At 47.5% G+C, this 21,907-nt stretch overlaps 2 protein-coding genes across 2 annotated transcripts in view; one reads left to right on the plus strand and one right to left on the minus strand.

Moving 5' to 3' along the window:
* The window catches only part of LOC135830308 (angiopoietin-related protein 7-like), a 49,207-nt gene that overhangs the window by 5,463 nt on the left and 21,837 nt on the right, over window positions 1-21,907 (plus strand). The window lies entirely within an intron of this gene.
* On the minus strand, window positions 18,574-21,558 carry LOC135830299 (uncharacterized). The gene is made up of 4 exons (XM_065342567.1): window positions 21,190-21,558; window positions 20,690-20,992; window positions 19,846-20,493; window positions 18,574-19,362 (listed from the first exon to the last, which is right to left on the minus strand). The coding sequence occupies exons 1-4, from the start codon at window positions 21,556-21,558 to the stop codon at window positions 18,574-18,576; spliced, it is 2,109 nt and encodes a 702-aa protein (XP_065198639.1).

Consider the following 21,907-nt stretch of genomic DNA (forward strand, 5'->3'; position numbering starts at 1 on the left):
TCTGTTACACCACCCCCCTCGCCAGCAAAGGTGAGCCGGGCTAAACACGAGTAGGTAAGCATTATAATACCAGTAAATCAATATTATTGGTTCGAAAATAATTGCTAACACAAGAGGCAATTCAAGGTATGGTAGGAAGTAAAACTCAACGCAGGAAAGGCGGCTATTCGACGCTTCGTTTTCAAGTAACTCTGCAGCGGAATAATTTCCTTGTTAGACTCGTCCAATAAATGTTCGATAGGCTCCCAGGTGTTCTCACTGTAGCCACGCCATTGAACTAGATACTCCATGCGGCCCCTCCGTTTCCGTTCATCGACGACCGCGTCTACAATATAACGCGTGTTGCCGTCCAGATCCGTTATTGGTGGCGGAGGCGGCTGTTGCCGTCCTGGTATAGAGTTCTCCTCATACCGCCTCAGAGCTGACACATTAAACACCGGATGACAACGCATATTGGCAGGAAGTAGCAACCGGAAGGCATTGGCACCAACCTTCTCAGTTACAGGAAATGGACCATACCATTTGGAACGCAGCTTAGGGGACGGCTGATTCCGCGCCTCGGGAGTAATGAGGAAATCCCTATAGACCAGAACACGGTCACCAACCTTTATAGTACTGGGGGCACGAGTGTTGTCCGCATACAAGGCCTGCCGCGCCTGAGCCGCTACAATAGCATCCTTAGCAACGCGTAACGCATCCTGTTGCTCCTTCACCCAATCAGAGTGTCCGACTCCCATACGATCACCCAGCAAATCCGCTGGGGCTCGGGGGTGAAACCCAAAATTCAAATAAAATGGGGTATGCGATGTAGAGGAATGGTGGGCACTATTGATGGAGAACTCGCAAAGAGGCAATAGCTTATCCCAATTGTCATGCTTATGGTTAATGAATGCACGGAGGATGTCTTCAACCAGCCTATTCACCCTCTCCGTTAATCCATCTGTTTGGGGATGGTTTGCCGTGCTGAAACAAAGCTTGGTTCCCAGAAGTTGAAACACCTCCCTAAAAAAGGCAGCAGTGAACCGAGGATCTCTATCTGAGACAATGGATGAACTCAAACCATGCAACCGAAAAACGTTAGCTATGTACAATTCAGCACTGCCCTTGGCATCAATGGATGTGGTAGTCGGTACCAAATGAACGCATTTAGTCAGGCGGTCCACAAAGGTATAAATAGCATCATGTCCAGCAGCTGTCCTAGGAAGACCCGTAATAAAATCCATGGCGATATCCTCCCACGGGCCTTTGGGTATTGGTAATGACTGCAGCAGGCCCGTGCGCAGCCTCACCGGTTTAGTTCGCTGGCAAATATCGCAAGACTTCACGAAACGTTTGACATCGAGTCCCATTTTCGGCCAATAGAAAATTTTTGCCAAGCGTGAATACGTGCGGTCACGCCCTGGGTGACCTGCCGTCACGCAGTCATGGTTCTCCTGTACCAATTTCAGCCGTAGGGTACACCTCGGTATGCATAAACGGTTGCTAGGAGACGCCTTCAAGTAGAGGAACCCGGAGTCGTTGTCGATGAAGTACTGACTGTGCACATTGTCACTGTCGGGGCGCTTCATTCGTTCCATAACTACACTCAGCTCAGGGTCCACGGCATAACTGTCCAGTATCATGTTGGCTATATCGTCATTGACCTCCAAGGTATATTCTATAGCGTTTAGTCGAGCTTCAGGCGGAACCACATGATCTTCGTCCCTTAAGTCCGGGTGGCGTGACAACGGATCCGCCACATTCTCCTTGCCAGGTTTATGGTGAATAGTGTAATCAAAGTCCGCAAGAAATTCAACCCAACGGGACTCCCTTTTCGTGAGATTTGATTTTGTCAGTAAGTAGACTGCTGCTCGGTTGTCTGTGAAAACGTCAAAGTGTTCAAACAAATAAATGCGCCACATCCGGAGGGCGGACACAACTGCTAACGTTTCTCGTTCCGACGCTGTGTAGTTCCGCTCCGCCGAGGAAAGCTTTCGACTGCCGTACGCCACTGGCAACCAACAACCAGGTTCCCCCTCCTGCGAGAGCACCCCCGCGATTGAAAAATCGCTAGCATCAGTTTCAACTCGGAAAGGTTTTGATACGTCTGGAAGTCTCAAAATAGGGGGATTTAGCAGTGCCCTTCGCAACTCCTCGAATGCTGCCTGGGCCTCACCAGTCCATGAGAACCTGGTGTATTTACCCGTTAGCTCCTCCAAGGGCTTGGAAATATATGAATAGTGTCTAATAAAGCGACGGAAGTAATTGGTAAACCCGAGAAATTGTCTCACGTCTTTCACCGTACATGGGGTGGGCCAATCACGAACTGCAGCCAACTTCTCCGGATCAGGGCTAATCGAGGAACCGGTCAAACGGTGACCCAAGAATAGAATTTCTTCCACCGCAAACTCGCATTTCGGTAACTTGCAGAATAGTTGGTTAGCGCGGAGGGTAGTCAGAACGGTTCGAATGTGCTCAACGTGCTCTTCCAGGGTTTTGCTAAAAATCAGAATGTCATCCAGGAACACTACCACGAATTGGCGCAAGTACGGCTGCAGAATGGAGTTCATCAGTGATTGGAAGGTTGCCGGGGCATTAGTCAGACCAAACCCCATGACCCTGAACTGGTAGTGGCCAAACGGGGTGTTAATTGCCGTTTTCGGCACATCCTCCTGTTGTATCCTGATTTGGTTGTATCCTGCGCGAAGATCAAGCTTCGAGAAATATGCACTGCCCCGCACTGTGTCGAATAGGTCCTCAATGTTAGGGAGGCAGGCCTTATTCTTAATTGTTATTCTATTAAGTTCCCTCCAGTCACACACCATGCGAAGAGATCCATCTGATTTCTTCACAAAGAACACAGGAGCCCCATAGGGCGACTTACTCGGCTCTAAGAAGCCTCTCCGGAGCAGCTCCTCAATCTGCTTCTGGAGCTCGTCTAGCTCCGGCTTCGGAAGGCGGTATGCCGGTCGTGATGGTGGCGCTGTCCCTTCCGCCACCTTTATTTCATGGTCGACCGTTCGCTCTGGCGGTAGTTGGTCAGGGAGCTCGTCCGGAAATAGGTCGTCGAACTCACGTAGCAGAGCGTTCAGCTCACTTCCGAAGTGAGTTCCTTCCTTGTCACGGATAGGTGGTGGATCTTGGCCCGGCGCATCATCCTCCATAGAGACCCAGGCTATATACGCTTCGTCTCCTGAACGAATAGCGGCATTCGCTTGTGCTGCAGAGATGAAGTGGGATTCTGCGAACTCGGCGTCCTCGCCAGCTTCGTGGCCTCGAGCCACGAAGGTGTCCTCCTGGATCTGCACCTTTTTACTCCGGAAGTCGATCGTTGGGTTGTGGCGAGACAGCCACGGCATTCCCAAGATGGCGTCGTAGCGCGCCAGTGGCAGCACGGTGAAGGTCTGGGTTTCGCTGAAGTCAGCTACCACCACTTTTACTGGCCCGGCAGTTTCCAAAGGCTGTGTACGAGACGAGCCATCTGCTAATGTGACCTTCAGCTCCTTGGTCGCCGTGTCAGTCTTCAGGTTATGTCTCCTGACGAACTCCGACGACAAAAAATCGTGGGTAGAGCCAGAGTCTATTAGCATGGTAGCCTTCCTCCCATTCACCTTCCCAGTGACACATAGCAGATCGTGCTCTGCGCTCATCGCCACGCTGCTGATGTGCGCCTTAGGCGTAGCGTCAGAACTCTCCACTGCAGGATCACTTGCGCTGTCTCCTTCCTCAACACTCAGGCCCTCGAACCTATTGAACACAATGAGTGGTGTGGGTGCCTGAGTATCCACCGCCAGTGAGCGCACTCCCTTCTTCACTGGCTGGAAGCGTTTGGGGAATTCACGATGACTGGACAGTTTCTGGCAATATGTCCAGGCTTCCTGCATGAGTAACATATGGGCTCACTCGTACGGTTAGATTGCTGCTGCTGACGTCCCCATGGACTGACAGGTTGCCTCGGTGTACTGGCCTGAGCGTGAGGTGCCGGACCCGGGTGCCTCGACCGACGAATGCCTGTGCCTGTGGTGGTCTGTTCCCTCCATACTCCTGATGCCTGCATGGCTGCCATGCGTGCGGCACGAATGGCCTGGCCTAGTGTTGTCGGGTGCTCCCGAAGAGCCGAGTGACCGATTGCTGCATGCAGGCCCCTCACGAACAGCACCGCCTTCGAATGGTCATTCAGGTCGTTCACCTGAAGGCAGAGGTTAGTGAATTCCTGTACGTATGCGTCCAGGCTGCCGCGCTGCACCAGTCCAAACAGCTTGAGGCGCGCTTCCTCCTGTTCATGGACTGGGCCATACACGTCGCCGAGTGACTGTTTTAGCGTCGGCCAGTCGTGGATGCAGGCGCCGGAATCCAATACCGACATCAGCCAAAGCCTGGCGTTGCCTTGTAGGTAGCTGGCAGCGAATCGCACCTGCTCCTGGTCGTCGTTGACGCGCTGTGACACCATGGCGAGCTCGATAGCGAAGACCCACTCCCTGAAGTCCGCAGGGTTGCCCGAAAACACCGGAGGCCTATTGACTGTCCCATCAAATTTCCTGTCGAGCAGTCGTTGGTCCGTGGGCCGTTGAGGTCCTTGAGGTATATCCGTCGTTGCGGCAGTTTGTACCCGTCGACGCGCTCCGTCCTTGTAGCGGTCATACCGAGCTAACAGAAGGGTGGCCACGCATACCACCAACCAAAAAATCTCGACAACCATCCTTTGCTACCAGTGTAACCGTCCAACCAGAGCGATTCAGGATCAAGAGTAGAACGACTTTATTATACCATCAACGGGGTTATATGGGACAGAAGTGTAATCCAAGGTGAACATGCAACACAGGTGTGATGTAACACAACGTAAGTGGGAACGTGTAGTAGGATGCACAGTGTGAGTGTGTGAATCTGTTACAGGTTGTGCTTGTCGAAAACCAATTGTACTTCATCATGTGTGAAGGGGTTTTATGAAGAAATATTTTATGAACCAGTGTACAGAGATGGTGCTTATGACGAACGGAGAGAGGAGAAGTGTGTGCAAGTCGATAAAGGGCATTCGAAGGAAAACATCGATCCTTGTTGTAAAGAATTTTAAGTATAAATCTATGGTGGACTTCTAATTGGTTCAGAGTTGTGTCAGAAAGGCCACACCAAGCGGTATCGCAATAGTCGAATATAGGGAGAATATAGCACTGATAAAATAATAGTTTACACTGGATAGGCAAATTAGTGCAATGTGGTTGTAGTACCCCTAATACTGAACTGGTTCGCTTGCATACATAGTTGACATGTGCAGCCCAAGAGAGTTTGCAGTCAAACATCACACCTAGATGTTTGTGCTGAGTAACAACACGGATAGGCATAGTCGAGTCAGGGAAGTATAATGGTTGTTTAGGAGGGGATGAAGAAATATACATGGCTTCTGTCTTGTCTAAATTGGGCTGGAGTTTCCACGTTTGCATCCACATGACAGTGCTGTTGATGCGATGCTGCATGGTAAGGAGTAATTGTGCAGGGGAGGAATCAGAACAGATAAGGCCAGTGTCATCCGCATACAAACTAACATCGGGGACAACTGAAGGCAGGTCATTAACGTAAAGCAAGAATAACAAAGGACCCAGAAGGGAACCTTGGGGCACTCCAGACGTTACAGGGAGGGGATCAGACAAGAAATAAGACAAGCGAACAGCCTGAATACGAGCAGACAGATACGAGGATATCCAACGCAAGGCAGCATCCTCCACCCGGAAGGTGACCTCCAACTTGGCAAGTAAGCCACGATGCCAAACGGTGTCGAATGCCTTAGCCAAGTCGAAAAACACCATTCCCACATGCTCCCCACAGTTCCTCTTTGTCGCTATGTCTTGGACAAGTCGAGTCACCTGGTACTGAGTTGAGTCACCACGGCAGAATCCCGACTGAGCTGGTGAGAGAGCCGGAGCGATGTGCAGGTAGAGGGAATCGAATACAATACGCTCACAAAGTTTGGAAACTGTGCGCAGCAGAGAGATGGGGCGGTAGTTTGCCGGGCAAGCACGGGAGCCTTTATTCTTGTAAAGCGGTATCACGATGGCGGATTTCCAATCCTGTGGGAATGTACCAGTTCGAAATGACATATTAAAATAATGGCGAGAGGATAGGCTATTGATGGTGCAAGAGACTGCAGCACTTCATTCGGGATCCCATCTGAGCCGGGAGACTTTCCACATTTTAGGCGCTTCAGATATTTCCGAACTTGAAACGTAGTGACAGTGATTGTACGGAACGGAACAGATATGAAAGGCGACTGGGACAAAGGGGGAATGCGCCACGAAGGATCATCAGGTAGCCCAAATGAGGTGAACTGAGTGTTCAGAACATCAGCTATGCTCTTGGGGGACGTGGCGACCGTACCGTCGGATGCTATCATCGTTTGGGGCATGACACGGCCGGAAGTGTGCCGCTGTGCTCGCACAAACTGAAAGAGTGTAGGTCGATTCGGTGACGTTAGTGATGCTTGGATGGAGCGTATATATTGACGATGTGCTTGCCGAGACAGGTGCTTTACAGCATTCCTTTGTCGGTTATAAGCTGCATGATTTACTGCTGTCGGATATTTTTTTGTACACACTATATAGATCACGCTTGCGTTTTACAGCAGACCTGAGCTCAGCAGTAACCCATGGTGGAGATTGCATGCGGGGTCGTGGAGATGTCACAGTGTGGGTGGCTCCGAATGAGGTGAGGTGACGACGGAAGGCGGACTGGAGCTCACAATCAAAGTGATGAAGTGCGTCATTAACATCAGTGGACGAGTTCAGAGAGGACCAGTTGTAGCCAGCTAAATCAGCGTTGATTAATTGCCAAATGTGCGAAGGTACTTGTTTGAAGCGATACAGTGAAGAGGGAGGACCAGTGGAAGAGTTGGGGAATTAGTTCGAAATAGGGGCGTAACATAAAGTGCAAACAATCTGTATATGGTCAGGCATAAGTAGAAGGTAACGAGCGGGTTCTGGGCCAGGGGGCGCCCGGGTCCCAAAAAATGGGGTATTATTGAAAAATGGGGTACTAATAGTACCCCATTTTTGCGGTGAAAATTATTTTTGGCCCGGTTTTTTTGCGGATAAAAATATGTGCCAGGGGGTGCCCCTACCTCAAAAAAAGGGGGTATTATTGAAAATATGTATTGGGGTGTTATGCTCTACCCTAAACAATAAGGTAATATGGTGTCATGATTATGTAAGTATAAAAGGTGTGTTCTTGAATGATGATCCAGTCAGTTTCAAGTTGTTGTGGTGCAGTGAAAATGGATTCTGAATTTGAGATCCTGTATGCTTATGTACGTTCAAAGAAGCAATGTGCGCTGGAGGAAAAGAAGAAGAAGAAGAAGAAGAAGAAGAAGAAGAAGGAGATAGAGGAAAGTGAAGAAGTGTGTTATCATCGTGAAGAACAAGTTGAGCATGCTGGTCATAGAGTTTGTTCTCAGTGTGGATTGGTAATGGCGGACATTTACATGCCCGAGGTAAAGTGGAGAGAGCGTTGTACTAGCATAAAGACCTACACGGATTCCGATCGCATTCAAGGTGTGAATCGTCATCTTGTACATTTTCTCAACAAGATCGAGTTCACTTTGCCGCATGCACAGTTTCACCCTGTTCAAGAGGCACTGCAAGCAATGAAGAAGTCCAGCAGCTATAAAAGCATGAACTATGCAATAGCATTATCGTGTATACTTCATGAGGATCATGATGCAGTGCGCACACTGCGTTCTTCTTTACCGCGCAGTAATGTATCATGGTTGAGAAGCAGCCGCATTACGCAACCTCTTCCATCATGTTTTCCACTGATGTTTCTTCTACATCTCATGGAACACATCAAGGGTCCTCTGTCCGCTAGACAGCTGAACACTCTGAAAGTTAATTTGTCCTTGATGCCACCTGCAGACCTGTCCATGATGCATCTTCTAATAGATGCCTATTGTTGGCATGACTACAGTCTGGAATATTTAGTAGATCACGTGACCTCTCTCCCACCTGATCTTGCCAACATACTCTATCAATTTACCAAGACTGCAGTACGTCATCAATGTTAGCAATGCGTTGCAGATTTACACTCTCGGGAACCTGTTCTGAGACATGGTCGAGACACGTTCAGTCATGACCGAGACATGTTCCGACAGGTCAAGTGCAAGTCGTGCTGTGTTTGGTTAAATCTTATCATCTGCCCACCGTGTCCTCTGATTGGTTGATTCTTGAACAATTTCACCGTGTTCTCCAAGGTCGTCACCTCCCATAGGATGTTATTTCAAACTCGGCGGCGGTCAAAAGGGTATATATGTGCAAGCACAGTCCTCCATTCACTCACAACTGCCTTTGTTGTTTCGTTGCTCAAGCCTTCTCTCTCTCTCTCTCCCTCTGGATCTCTCTGGATCTCTCGTGACTGATATCATGATGGTCACTGATGCTGTTGTTGCTGGTGAAGATGTTGTGGACTGTTTGGGTATTGACCCGTTCGCTATCAAGACGATAAAGAAACCCGGTCTCTACAAGCGACGTGCTAGCCGTAATCCGAATCTGGAGCCTCTGCCTAAGATCAAGATGCCATCTCCTCGTCCTACCATACTACCAGGTGTCGCCACCATTATTACGGATGGGGCAGCAGAGTGTGTTCAAGCAATGTACAGCAAGACCGCCCACGACTATCATGTTGCTCCTGGCACCGATTTCTACTATACGCGCGGTGATTTACCGGGCATGCTTGTCAATGGCACGGTATGTGAAGGTCGCTTTGGTCAACTTAAGCTGTACGTCCAGGCTTCACAAGACGATCTCATTCAATTCTTCCTGAAGACCTCAACACCTTTGAGACGTGCCGTGAGATCTCCACATATCAACAGGATACGGAGTAACATCTTCCCTGCAATGTACCAAGGGAAGAGTGTGACTGCTTTGTATCTCAAGCCAACCAAGGGTATACCCAACTTCCCGATGAACGAAGAGTGTCAGCTCTATCTGCATCCTTCCACTATATCTTTCAACAGGGAGAAGTGCGAATTCAAGGCATGGCTTTCGGCAATCCCCCTGATGTTTGTAGACTCACGGCTTTGTGAAAGGGATCACGACACCGTGCAAGACCTTCCCGAGGCTGAATTGACTCGACTGGTGATTGCATTCCTCAAGAAGTGGAGCACTGCTGACAACGTGACTGCTGACATTGCGTTTGACACAACGGTGGCGGCGGCAGCGTCTCTCCCTGACACCCTACCGGACAATTCACTGGACTTGAATCTGCTAAATGCTTAGTCTATCTTACCACATTGATTGATCAGAAAGACTTTATATCCTAACCCTTTTTTTTTTTTTTTTTTCATGCTCTCTTGTTCTCTCTCTCTCTTGCTAACATATCATCGCTTCATTAGATTACCACTAGCACACATGAGTATCATAATGATTTATTTGAGAAAGAAAATATTTCCTATCATAATTAGAACAGTGTGTGTGTGTGTGTGTGTGTGTGTGTGAAGATGGCGTACTGGGCTACGCATTTCCATAGGAGTGATGGGGAGGAGACTTCCCTCAAGCACATGCAAAGCATGCAGAATGATATTACCGAAATACAATCAGTTGTGGGGAACGATGACACCGAAAACACCTTGGTTTATGATGTGGAGAAACTGAAAGAGGTGAAAGCCGATGAGAGCAAAGTGGAAGATGTGGAAAACAGATCTACGCGCTACACAGATCAAGCCATAGCAGCTGATGAGCTGCACGTGAAAACAGATGGATCCGTGTCCATGGATGGTAACCTCGACATGAACGAGCATTCCATCTGTAATTTGGCGTACGATGATAGTTCTTTGACATGTGCTGTCCCTGCCGGTTGGGTCAAGAATGAAATCCAACAAGCATCATCGAGATTGCAAACTGGTATGGACACTGTGCGCAAGATGAAAGGACCTCGTGGTGATCGGGGATTGGGATGGCTTAGCGGAGGTGGCATGCCACTGAACTCTGTAGGGAGAAATGGTGACTTCTATCTCGATGCAACCACGCTCATCGTGTACAAGAAATTCAGCTCGAAATGGATGGCGTTTGGTCGGCTTCATGGATCAAGAGGTGAAGCTGGTCCACGTGGAGAACGTGGATTGATCGGTCCTGAAGGCGAGACTGGACCTAGAGGAGCTGATGGACAAGGTGGTGAACGCGGTCAAAAAGGTGATAAAGGAATACCTGGTCCAGAAGGTCCCAGAGGTGAAGTTGGACCACGTGGAGAACGTGGATTGGTCGGGCCTGAAGGTGAGATTGGACCTAGAGGAGAAGATGGGCAAGACGGCCGACAAGGTGAACGTGGTGTGCAAGGTGATCAAGGAACCACAGGTACCATGGGTCCCCAAGGAACCATCGGTCCAACCGGTCCTCCAGGAAACAGAGGTCCCGTGGGTCTCCAAGGAATCATCGGCCCCATAGGTCCTCCAGGAACCAGAGGCCCCATGGGTCCGCAATCAAATCAGAACCTATCCGATCCGTTTCATCTACTACCTCTCATTCGGAGAAACGCCTACCTCTACATATACTCTCATCCTAGCAGATTTGAATCCGTCAACAGGGTGAGCAGAAACAGATACAGAGGGGGAAATATCGTTGACATGAAGGACAAGAGAATCAACGTGAACAGCATCGACATGTTCCGAGACGATCACTTCTACCTCAACATTACACAACCCAGCCAAGTTTCCATTAGAGAACGATTCGTCAATCTGTTTCACGACAACATGTCTTTTGCAATGTTCCAAGTAATTCAAGTGGACGCACCTGACCCTAGAAACATGTCATTGAAGGCATTCGATATCGATACTGTCGGAAATTTCAGCTTGGATAGTTTGTACGTGTTGTTCACTGCCACCCACATAAGTGGCAACTACTTCACGCGTCCCGGCCATTCATCATTCAACATACCCGTTTCGTCTTTAGCGAACCAATTATCGGCGGCTTTGGATAAACCTGTGTCGAGCATGACGGATCTCTTGGGTACAAAGTGTGTCATAAGTTACGCTCGGAATTCAGAAGGCCTATTCACTCTATACGTAAACTCCATTTTGATACATTCCAACTTAGACACTGTCCCATTTTCCAGGACCAATGGAATCGAAGATTGCAATTATAGCATTGGTGGTACTCAATTCTTCAACGGCACTTCATCAAAGTTGTTCTGTCATTTGCACTTTGCAGAGAGTTTATCTTCTCATACAATCCAGCGCATCCACACAGAACTCATGGCACACTACGATATATGAAAGTGCTACTTTGATTGTACATAATATATAGCACACATGCTACACTACATTCTTGAGATGAAAATGAAAAATAAAACCTATCTATAGTGAGTGTCATCACAACACCAGAATGTCTGTGATATTGACAGTGGCGAACAACACGTCGGGCGTGAGCAGGGGATTGCACAAACCGAACTTTACTCTAAATGTGAAGGAGCTCGATACGCGTGATAAAGTCCTGCATGTTGAATCGGCTCAGTTTGAAGTACACTTTGAGAACATAGACGAGGCAACGAACAAACTCTATGTGGTACATGGTGTAGAAGAAGAAGAAGAAGAGGATAGACTTTCCATCAAGACTGGAACATACAGCGATGTAGACGATTTGGCGTCTATTATCAATGCCACTCTGAAACGAGCAGGACACGGAGACATTGTGTTTTCCTACTCTCGTCACACCAGCCGCATAAGTGTCTCGGTACCCAGGAATAAACGGTGCTTGTTGAAGAAGGACTCACCCGCATTGGTGCTGGGTGTGGGCACTATTCTCAAGCCATACACGATCGAGGGATCTCACACGTTCCCGTTCGCTGTGGATCTGACGAAAGGCAGAAGACTTGTCCTGCTCTACACCGACCTCATTGGACCTGCTGTGGAGTACGAAGACAATACTGATTCGAGGGTGCTGAAGACTTTTCTTATTCAAACCCTCAACGGTTTGAATAACTACGTGTTCGGGAAAGAAGACAAACGACTGCTGCTTCCACACGAAAACGTGACTAGCATTTCGTTCTGGTTGAAATTCAACACCGGTGAACACATTACTTCCGGATATCCCGTCTACCTTGATCTTCGGATCACCAACACGACTTAGATGGATCTTCCAGATGTTCGTGTCCGTCACGTGCGTGACATGGTGGAGGATATAGCAAAACGAAAGAAATTGGAGAGCGAAAAGGTGCGTTGCCGGGAGAAGTACGTGATTTACAACACTGCAATATTGTCCTTTCTCATACTCATTCAAACCATTCTCAATATCCTTCAAGGGAGTGGTGTTGTATCTGGAGAACATCGCATTCGAATCATCGCCATCAGTAGCACGATCATCGGTGTGATCATGGCATGCATTGGTAAACACGTTCTCGACACCAAACGTCAGCTTGTCAAGTGTATTGAACAACTGCAGCAGATGGAGAGAGCTGAAGACTCGTTCATGTTGGAATTGGGCATTGCTCTTGAAGATGGGAAACTCACTAACGAGGAGCATCAACGATTGATATCGATGATGAACGACTTTCGCAAGACACTGGATATTGGATCTTTGAAAAAAATTCACCCCTATTATAATGTGACTCGCAAGAATGGCACAGGAGATATACTCACCACAAGCTCCGGAGTCCTTCACGGGACTCCTGACCAACACGAAGATCGTTCAGAAGAACATCCTCCACAGGACGGAGAAGAAACTCTCGTTGCTTGAGGGTAGACGCGGAGTACGACTCTTTTCCACAGCAGATCGATCACCACCATCCCTGAACAATAAACTAGACATCTCGTCGCCGAATTTCATTGCTCTGGGGGAGAGCTATTTCATCGTGAAAATGCGCTATAGTGTCAAAAACAATCTCAATAACCAGCCTGGAGACTACACGCGATGGGTGTGCACCACGTCACCAGCCTTTTCGTGGTTCAAGAACATTCGAGTGGAGATCAACGGAACAGAGGTCACGCAATCGAGTAAAGTTGCCGACATGCAAATGGTTCAGCATATCCTCAGTCTAATGGAAAGCAGCAGCGAACGCCTTCAGTACGTGGACTCGGATCTCTACGGTCTACAGAAACTGGATCCGCAAAGAGCATTGAGAGGTGTGGATTTAACGCCCTATCAACTTGGTGTGAAGCGTAAGCATGGCTATGCCTTCGAAACAAACGCTGCAAACGCTAATGCAGCACAAGCACCGGATTTCGCCGCTAATTTCACACCCAAGCGTGCACCCACCGTCGAGCTTGTCACCAACGAAGGCTTCTCCAACACGGTTCAGGAAAATGCACTTCGTGCAGCTGTTGGACGGTTTCAGTACAAGCTGAGACCCTTCCTACCGTTTTTCAATCAGGACGATGCTTGGTTACCCCCGGGTACACAGGTGAAGCTTCGCTTTGATCTGCCACAATCCGAGCTTTCCAGATACATCATGCTTAGCGATCAAGGCGGTGGTGCCAACAGTGCTCTGAGCGTCGGTGATATTGAGATCGATCTACTCCAATTGGACTTTGTGTACACTACCTATCGCATGGAACCCAATCTCACCGATCGTGTACGCCTTCCCAAACAACTCTATTTCCACACGTGGTGCCCTCGTCTCATACAAAAGAGCATTTCAGATGATGCTGGTACACTGGAACTGCTTCACAATGCGGACATTCCACGCAGGATGATCCTGTTCTTCACAGATTTGACTCATGGTACACAGCCAGCATTGGCTGGAGGTCAAGCATCGCATTCTTCGAACAGACTGGCCATGATTCATGCAAATCTCAGTCAACTTCGTGTCACTGTCAACGACCAGACGCTCTTTGACAACCCGCTCAAGTTCCAGTGGGATGTGAGTCGTAATACTGAAGGGCAATACTTCTACGATTACAACAACTCCTCCTACCTGCGTGGCTACAATCTGGTTCAAGACTTTTTCGGCAAGACGTATGGAACGCAAATCCCCATCACCGCTGCAGATTACTGCAATCACTACTTTATGGTGCCTATCAACTTGAATCTGGATCGGACCACAGACAATCCAAGATCGAGAGGAAATCTGTCCATCGACTATCAATTTAGCGACGTGACAAACGCCCCCGTGAGGAGACCTAGCGAAAATGGCGCCTCGATCAAAGTCAACCTTCTCTGCATGGACAAGTACTTGTACACCATGAGCAAAGATGAAGGTATCAAAGCCGAAGTTGTATGAATTAATTCCGACCTAGTAGTAAAAGGGCATCATGGAAGGTGGTGACCTGGAGACCAGACATCGTGTCTACGGTGGTGATTTGAAAACATCGAGTCGACAACACGGTGGATTCTTCTGGAAAAAGAGCTTCTGGAAAAACCTAATCGGTGCTGGACCGGATGAGATGGAAAAGCAGATGGCGGAACCCACGACAAAACAAGATGCAATGCAACGCGGTGGACTTGGACCCCTGGCTGCCATGGCAGGAATGACACTTCTTCCCATGCTTTTGGGGAGAGGAGAGTCCGGAGACATTGTGGAAGCGCAAATGAAAACAGCTTACAACCCTGCCATGCACCGAGGAGGTCTAGCCATTCCACCAGGATTAGCCGCCAAGGCCATACCACTCCTGACGAACCTGGCTGCTCCCTTGGCCATGGGTACCACGGCATCACTGGGTGACAACGTAATGGATAAAATATTCGGCAGAGGAGTAAGGAAGGGAAGCTCAGCAGGTGCCATGAAGCGCACTAAAAGTCGTCGTCGTCGGCATGCACCGAAGAAGATTCGTCAACGAGCATCTCGGAAAACCAAGAAGCCAGCTCGTCAAGTTCGCTCCAAAGGCCGCAGGGCACGAGGAATAAAGAAACAAGGAAGGGCCTTGTTCAAAAAACTAGGACATCGTGCCCTCGACGAAGCTTCATCGTTCCTGTCTGCACCTCGTAGATCCCTAACCCGTCCTGAAACTCCATTTGCTCAAAAAATTCGACAGAACATTAACAGTGCAGGACCGTCTTCTATGAGTTCCGCTCACATCGGTCCATCCTACAACATCTGATCATGGACTTTATCTCGCTCCTTGGACAGGAAATCGGGAGGAAGAAAAAGACTAGTCCCGTAAGGAACGACGATGTTCCGACCACGGCCACTGCTCGACACGGGCTGCACATTCCTGGTCTTCAGTTCGAGTCTAAGGATTGGTTCACGGAAATCATTCCTGCTCTGAAATCCTGGGGTCAAAACGTATTGTTTCTGGGACAGAGCAACATGGGTAAATCCTACTTTCTCATCAAGCTCCTGAAACGTGTGCAACCTGAGCGTATAGTTGTCATCTCCAACACGCCGGCCGATCAGTATCGTCTCCCAAGCCTCAAATCCTTCAAGCATTACAGCACCATGCCCGAGTGTATCGAAGACATGGATCTCCAGCCTAACACCTATGTGATCATTGATGACATCAGAGTGATGGGTTTGAAGCACGGCAGCCAAAGAGAGTGTCTCTACAAGTTCTTCACCATGTACAGTCATCATCATAAGTTGAACGTGTTCTTTCTCTCTCAGAGCTTTGATAACATTAAGGACATGAAGATCAATGCAAACTTTATGTATCTATTTCGCTTCACTGATAAAAGCAATATCAAGCGTTATCTCAATACTCTGTTTGGTGGTCTGTGCACGAAGTCATCCATTATCTTTAGATTGTATGAGAAGTTATTGGCGGTGTGTCGCAGACCTATCCTAACCATTGATTGCTCTTCTAATCAGTACTGCACGTATTGCGAAGACACTGCATTAAAGGTGACTTTTGAATAAAAACCTCGTTGATGTGCGTGTTTAGCCGAAAAGTTAGCCGAAAAGTTAGCCGAAAAGTTAGCCGAAAAGTTAGCCGAAAAGTTAGCCGAAACATTGAAAAAAATTCCAATAATGAATAAGAATGGAGCATCTTACGGTGAAATTCTCAAATGGGCTACCGAGCAGTATACAGAGGGTGGGGTCCAGAAAGGGATCCTTCTCGATACCCAAGCGTAAAAGGTTGCAAACCTTGCAGTTTATGTCGAAACATCCTCAACACATCCTCAAGAAGAGAGTAAATTCGTGGGAAGTTCTCGGTATACCACCACTCATGCGGCAAAAAGGAGGTAATAACTACAATACCTACTTGAAAAGCGTCAAGAAAGTTCTTTCCCAAGTGCCAGATCACAGTTTGAGCACCTCCACCCTGTTGGAACTGCAAGCTGATCCGCGAGTAAAGCGTCTATATGACACCCACTTCAAAAACAATCCCGATCACATCAGCTACCCGTCTGTGAGAAATGTGATTGCATCCAACATACTCAACTATGATTCCACTACCGATCAAGTTCGCGATTCCGTTGCAGATGTCAGGAAGAAGAGAAAGGCATCTTTAACATCAGTGCCTTTCAATCTATTACAAGACCACGAATTTGACCGATGGATCCTACAAATCCTGGACAGTTTCCTCCGACATACAAATATACCGGCAACCTTTTTGAAGAGCAACTATTTCACAAGCCGATCACAACTGCTGCAACTCTACGATGAAGATCGACTGAGGTTCAGGAGTCGGGTGGAAGCGGCTGCGGATGCCCTGAAGACGCAGACGATGAACGACTACACTACTCTGGTCAACGAGACGAATCGCATCTACATGTCCAGGTACCCGTTTGCAACCATAGCGGGTGCGGTGGGAATCCACAAACATGTCGATGGATTCCTTCGATCAGAACGAAAGATTCATGAACTAGCCACCCTAGTGCTAGCTGTACCAGGATCGCAGCTCAAGTTTCAAGATCTCAACGATATGACTTCTACGTATGGTAGAACAACTGAAGCAAAATTGATCCATCCCGAGCATTTCATGATCAGAGCACAAAAGGTGATGGTGGACGATGCATCATTCATTCAAGAGGTTCTGAAGGATAAAAGCAGGATCACTCGTATCATCAAGGATATCCTGAGTGGACGTTCAATGTGATCACGCGCGCGAAAATTTTCAGGCTATGATCAAGAATGGACTACCCTCTCAGCAGTGCCGACATCAAAGGAAGATTGAATGGTGTTGGAGGGTTCGTGGGGTGTACAAGTTACGACCTCTTACCACCCTTGAACAATGGAGACTTTTGTATCGTCAACACCGACAACGTTCTACCGGTGTACGATGCACCGGAAGGTGGACATCATTGGTTGACCGTGTGTCGCGAGCAAAACGTGATCCTGGTTTTTGACAGTTTCGGACGCAGTCTATACACTATGGAGCAAGATTACACTGAACCTGCACTGTGCGATTTCTTTAAAGAAGCCTATGCAGACTGTAAGATCATCACCAACACCCAAGCCGTTCAAGACAGAAGCACAGCAGTATGTGGATGGTATGCCATATTGATGGGAAAGCTATTTTCCAAATATGGTCTGGATGAAGCACTTCGAATTTTCCGAAGAGTCTTCGATGAGGATGAAAAGCTGGAAAACGATCAACTGGTTCTCAGTTTAGGTGCCTTGCGAGGTGGTGGAGCCTTGTGGGATACGAAAGTGCAAAAAGCACTTCATGATGGAAGACAGAAGAAGAAGTCGCAGTCCACACCATTCCACACGCAACTGGCTAACGAATTGCACAAACCCAGACGAGTGCATTTCAAAAGACGCAAGGTGAAGAGCAGGTCTGTGGATCACATCTGGAGTGCCGATCTAGTGGATATGCAACGGTTTGCCCGAAGCAACAAGAACTACAAATTCCTGCTGACCGTCATCGATCTGTACAGTCGCTATGCCTGGGCAGTACCCCTGAAAACCAAAACTGGCTCTGCTGTCAGGGATGCATTCGACCTGATCCTGAAAACATCGAACAGAGTACCACAAAAACTATGGGTAGACGAAGGCAAGGAGTTCTACAATGCAACAATGAAGCAATGGGTCAAGGATCACAACATCATCATGTACAGCACCCACAACGAAGGAAAAGCCGTGGTGGTGGAACGCTTCAATAGAACACTGAAAGGCAGAATGTGGCGCCATTTCACGGAGAAAGCTACGACACAGTATCTTGACGTCCTTCCTCAGCTTATGGCCAAGTACAACAGCTCGAAACATCGCAGTATCGGCGTGAGTCCCACGAAAGCTTCTCTTGATGGAAAACCAAAAGATGCAGACGTACACTCGAAGCAATCACCAGCTAAATTCAAAGTGGGCGATGATGTGCGTTTGGCTGTGGCTAAACGTCATTTCGAGAAAGGGTACACGCCCAACTGGACAGAGGAAGTGTTCATGATAAACGATGTCCTACCCACTGTACCCCACACCTATCGTGTTCAAGACCTGATGGGAGAAGTCATTCAAGGACAGTTCTATGGAGCTGAGCTACAACATGCCAGACACACAGGATTGAGATTCGATAAGGTGTTGAAATACAACAAGAACAGTCGGCTCGTCAAATGGAAGGGTTATCAAGACGAAAAATTCCATACCTGGTTAACAAAGAAGGATGTGAATGATCTCAAAAAGAATTAGCATTTCATATGTACAATGTAGCTCATGCTTTGGATTAACGTGAATATTATGAATCGCATAGTATTTACAATGTATTTCATGAGAAGATATGACATATGCTCTAGTATGTGTGGAAATCCATCAGTGCTTTGGAATATCCTTGTGTCCGAATGCCAGGGTGTTGATACCATCCTCCAGAATGTAGCGCTTACTGTCGAATCCACTGAGGGCAATCTTGTGTAGGTCCTCTCCGTGAATGCAATGTCGTCGACTTCGAAGAACATTCATTGTTCTCTTCAGCTGAGACTCCTCGACGAGACATGTTCGATAATCATCGACGGTTATGGTGTTTTTCAACACGCTTCTCTGCACACCTTTGGCACGCTTGCCATTGTCGTCGTTGTCTTCACAGCGGTATGCGTACATCTTGCTCCGCAAACCAATGAACTCCTTGATGGGTTTGCCACCTAGTTCGCCCTTGAACTTCCCTACCACCTTCTTGTTGACCGTGCTGTACAGGTGGTGGGATGGTGAATAGTTGGATGTGTCATAGGCTGTTATGTTGTTTGACATATCCGTGTACAGATCATCCGTTTGAATATGTACGATCAGACTATCAGTATCAGTGTAGAGCAAACGTACATTTTGTCCATAGCGGGGTAGGAGAACTTCATAGTAAAAGGAATACATCAAGTGCTTCGACAGATCGAGGATGGCTGTACCCACATAAATAGGTTTATTGAGAGTCACCTTTGTCCTGGCAAACTCGATTGCTATCAGATCGTTCTCAAAGGTTACACTGCGGATGTACGAAGGTTTGTTGATGCTTTTCTGGAGACGTGGTTTTTCATCCTGTTCACGAATGAGCTTGATGTTTACTCTGTTTCGAACGTTTTCCATGGTCTTGCCATATACAGCATTGTTCATCAACTACGATAAACAGGCATACAAAGAAAAGACAAGAAAAACAACAATAAGAAAACTGTTATCTTCAGGTCATTCACACTTCCAGTACATACTAGATCCCACACCATCGCTAAATACACACACACACACACACACACACACACACACACACACACACACACACACATGATGTGGAGTACCCACCTTATAGAAGTCTTTCTCGAAATCAGAAGTTGATAGCTTTCTCAGGTCAGTATTAGTGTCGATGTATGGCTTCATCCACGGGTGTTGTGTGAAGGAGAGCACACGATGCACATCTGTAATTTCCACGCCCAAGGACACGTACTGCTGCAAGTTTCTGTAGTGCAGAACATAGTGCTCTTTCACCAGTAGATTTGGTACCAGTTTCTTCGCTTCCAACCCGGTCACCTACAAGAGTACAGTATAGATATACACAAACCTTAGAAGATTAATACAAGCATATCCACCGGATAGACCATGACTTACCATTAGTTTCTCTGCCATGTGGGTCTGATATGGAGAAAGCATATCTCGTGTCACCTTCATCTGCTCAGGAGCCAACGGATAATCATTCATCATGTCATGCACACCATCTGGAATCCTTAAATCGCACTCCACCATGTATCCCGTCGAAGAGTCCATTGGATGATCGAGTACCGTCTCCAGAAGGTCATCCGTCACTGCTTCAAAGCAGAAGTCCGACACGGGCAAGGGTTGAGACATGGCCCATCCATATAGATTGTTCGCATCTAAATATTGGATGAAGCTTGACGGCTCGTCTGGATTGTACTCCGATAGATATCTGTTGTTGGCGGTGGCGTGTCTAGCGGACACCATGCTTATGCCACCTCTTTTGCCATGCTCAATGAAGTTGAACATGTCAATGTCGGAAATGAGATGAAGGGACACCTTCGTCATTTTCAGCAGCGAATCCCAGGCAAATCCCGGTAAGGTGAGGTAATTAGCGGGATCCAATCCATAGGTTGCGTGAGCAGTTCTTCTGAAGTTTTCGAAAACGTCAGCCAACAGCAGCACATCAGTCTCCAGGTAGAGGTCGTGATAGTCTCCTAGATCTTCACAGTCAAACGCAGTCCATACTGTTTGCGCATAGGCATAGTCTTCATCACTGATACCCTAGGGAATAGAAAATGTACACCAAAAAGAAAAACAAATCAACGAACTTATTTTAGTAGTTCGCCCACACAATCAATTATTTAGTATGAAGCTGCAGGAAGCGTCCAAATACATTTTGGCTTATTTTAGTACTTCGAAGTAAGATGGTGAAAAAAAGAAAGAGAGAAAGATCTACTATATCTGTCACACTACTCACCGTGTTCGTTAGCGTTGAGTGGAATGCATCCTTGGGTGGTAGACGCGTTTCTTCGAATTGGTCGTACGACCCCATATATTCATACGGGTAGACACCCTTTCGTGTCAACAGTTTGCGTTCATCCTCGTCTGGAAATCGTGCGGATAGAAGGGCGAATGCATCTGGTGGTGTAGCCGAAACCAACCGGTCTAGGGAGGTGTTCAAGAATGCCAGGCTGTCGATGAACTGGAACTGTCTCCATCCGAATGTGACATATTTTTCACTGTTGATGGGAATCACGTTGATAGCACCGAGACGCTTGGTCTGAGAAGAAGAAAGAAAAAGAGGAGACACAGTTTTAAGGTGCAGCTGTAAAGATGAATATCAATCATATAAACGTGAATATGAGTACCAACATAGTAATGATCTTCCTTCTTAGAAAAACATCATGATCCACGCACACGCACACACACGCACACACACACACACACACACACACACACCACGCATATGTAACGTACCCGTTCTTGTCCTTTCTCGTTCACATACGTAATCTCATCAATGGACGTTCTCCCAATGGCAGATATGATGTGATGAGAATCGTATCCCTTCAAGTTATGAAAGATCACAGGAATCTTGATCTTTAATGGCTCAATCCGCATGTTCAGGTTACAATGGTTGTGTGCTGCACCACGGTAAACACCGGTGATGTGACAGTGGTCACGTACACGATCGCTACCCAACGCTTCACCACAGATCCAACAGGAGACTACCGTTTCAAATTCACGTTGCTGACTTTCTGAAATGATCATTTGACCAGTATTACATGCTAGAAGCTCATCACGGATAATCTCCTCCTCTTGCTCAAGTGACAGCAGAAAACGGAACATAGAATCTTCTCCACGGTAGAAGAAACGGTTCGTGACGACGCCATCAGATCGTACTACAATGTACGAACAGGAGCAGGCTACATGCTTGTTCTTTTGGAATGTCGAATGACCGATTTTATTGACAGCGGACAGAGGTTCTATGAAGGCCTCACAATCGGCATAGATCACCTGCATTTGAGAGAGAGAGAGAGAAGTAGGAATAGCAGCAGGGACAACACCGAGTAAAACAGCAGAAAAGACAGATAGAGAATTAGGAATAGCTGCAGAGACAACACCGAGTAAAACAGCAGAAAGGTGAACAATCAGAGTCAAGAAACATGTGCAGGAAAGAAAGAAAAAAAAACAGACC

This window comes from Sycon ciliatum (assembly GCF_964019385.1).
Source record: "Sycon ciliatum chromosome 5 unlocalized genomic scaffold, ocSycCili1.1 SUPER_5_unloc_1, whole genome shotgun sequence".
Classification (NCBI taxonomy): domain Eukaryota; kingdom Metazoa; phylum Porifera; class Calcarea; order Leucosolenida; family Sycettidae; genus Sycon; species Sycon ciliatum.

Bases quoted from the DNA above. Each gene is read 5' to 3' on its own strand.
- LOC135830299 (XM_065342567.1), bottom strand. From the start codon at position 21,558: ATGTTCCGTTTTCTGCTGTCACTTGAGCAAGAGGAGGAGATTATCCGT. The intron at 20,993-21,189 runs GTACGTTACATA...TCTTCTTCTCAG, and splicing joins ACGAGAAAGGACAAGAACGG to ACCAAGCGTCTCGGTGCTAT. The intron at 20,494-20,689 runs GTGAGTAGTGTG...TCTATTCCCTAG, and splicing joins ACTCAACGCTAACGAACACG to GGTATCAGTGATGAAGACTA.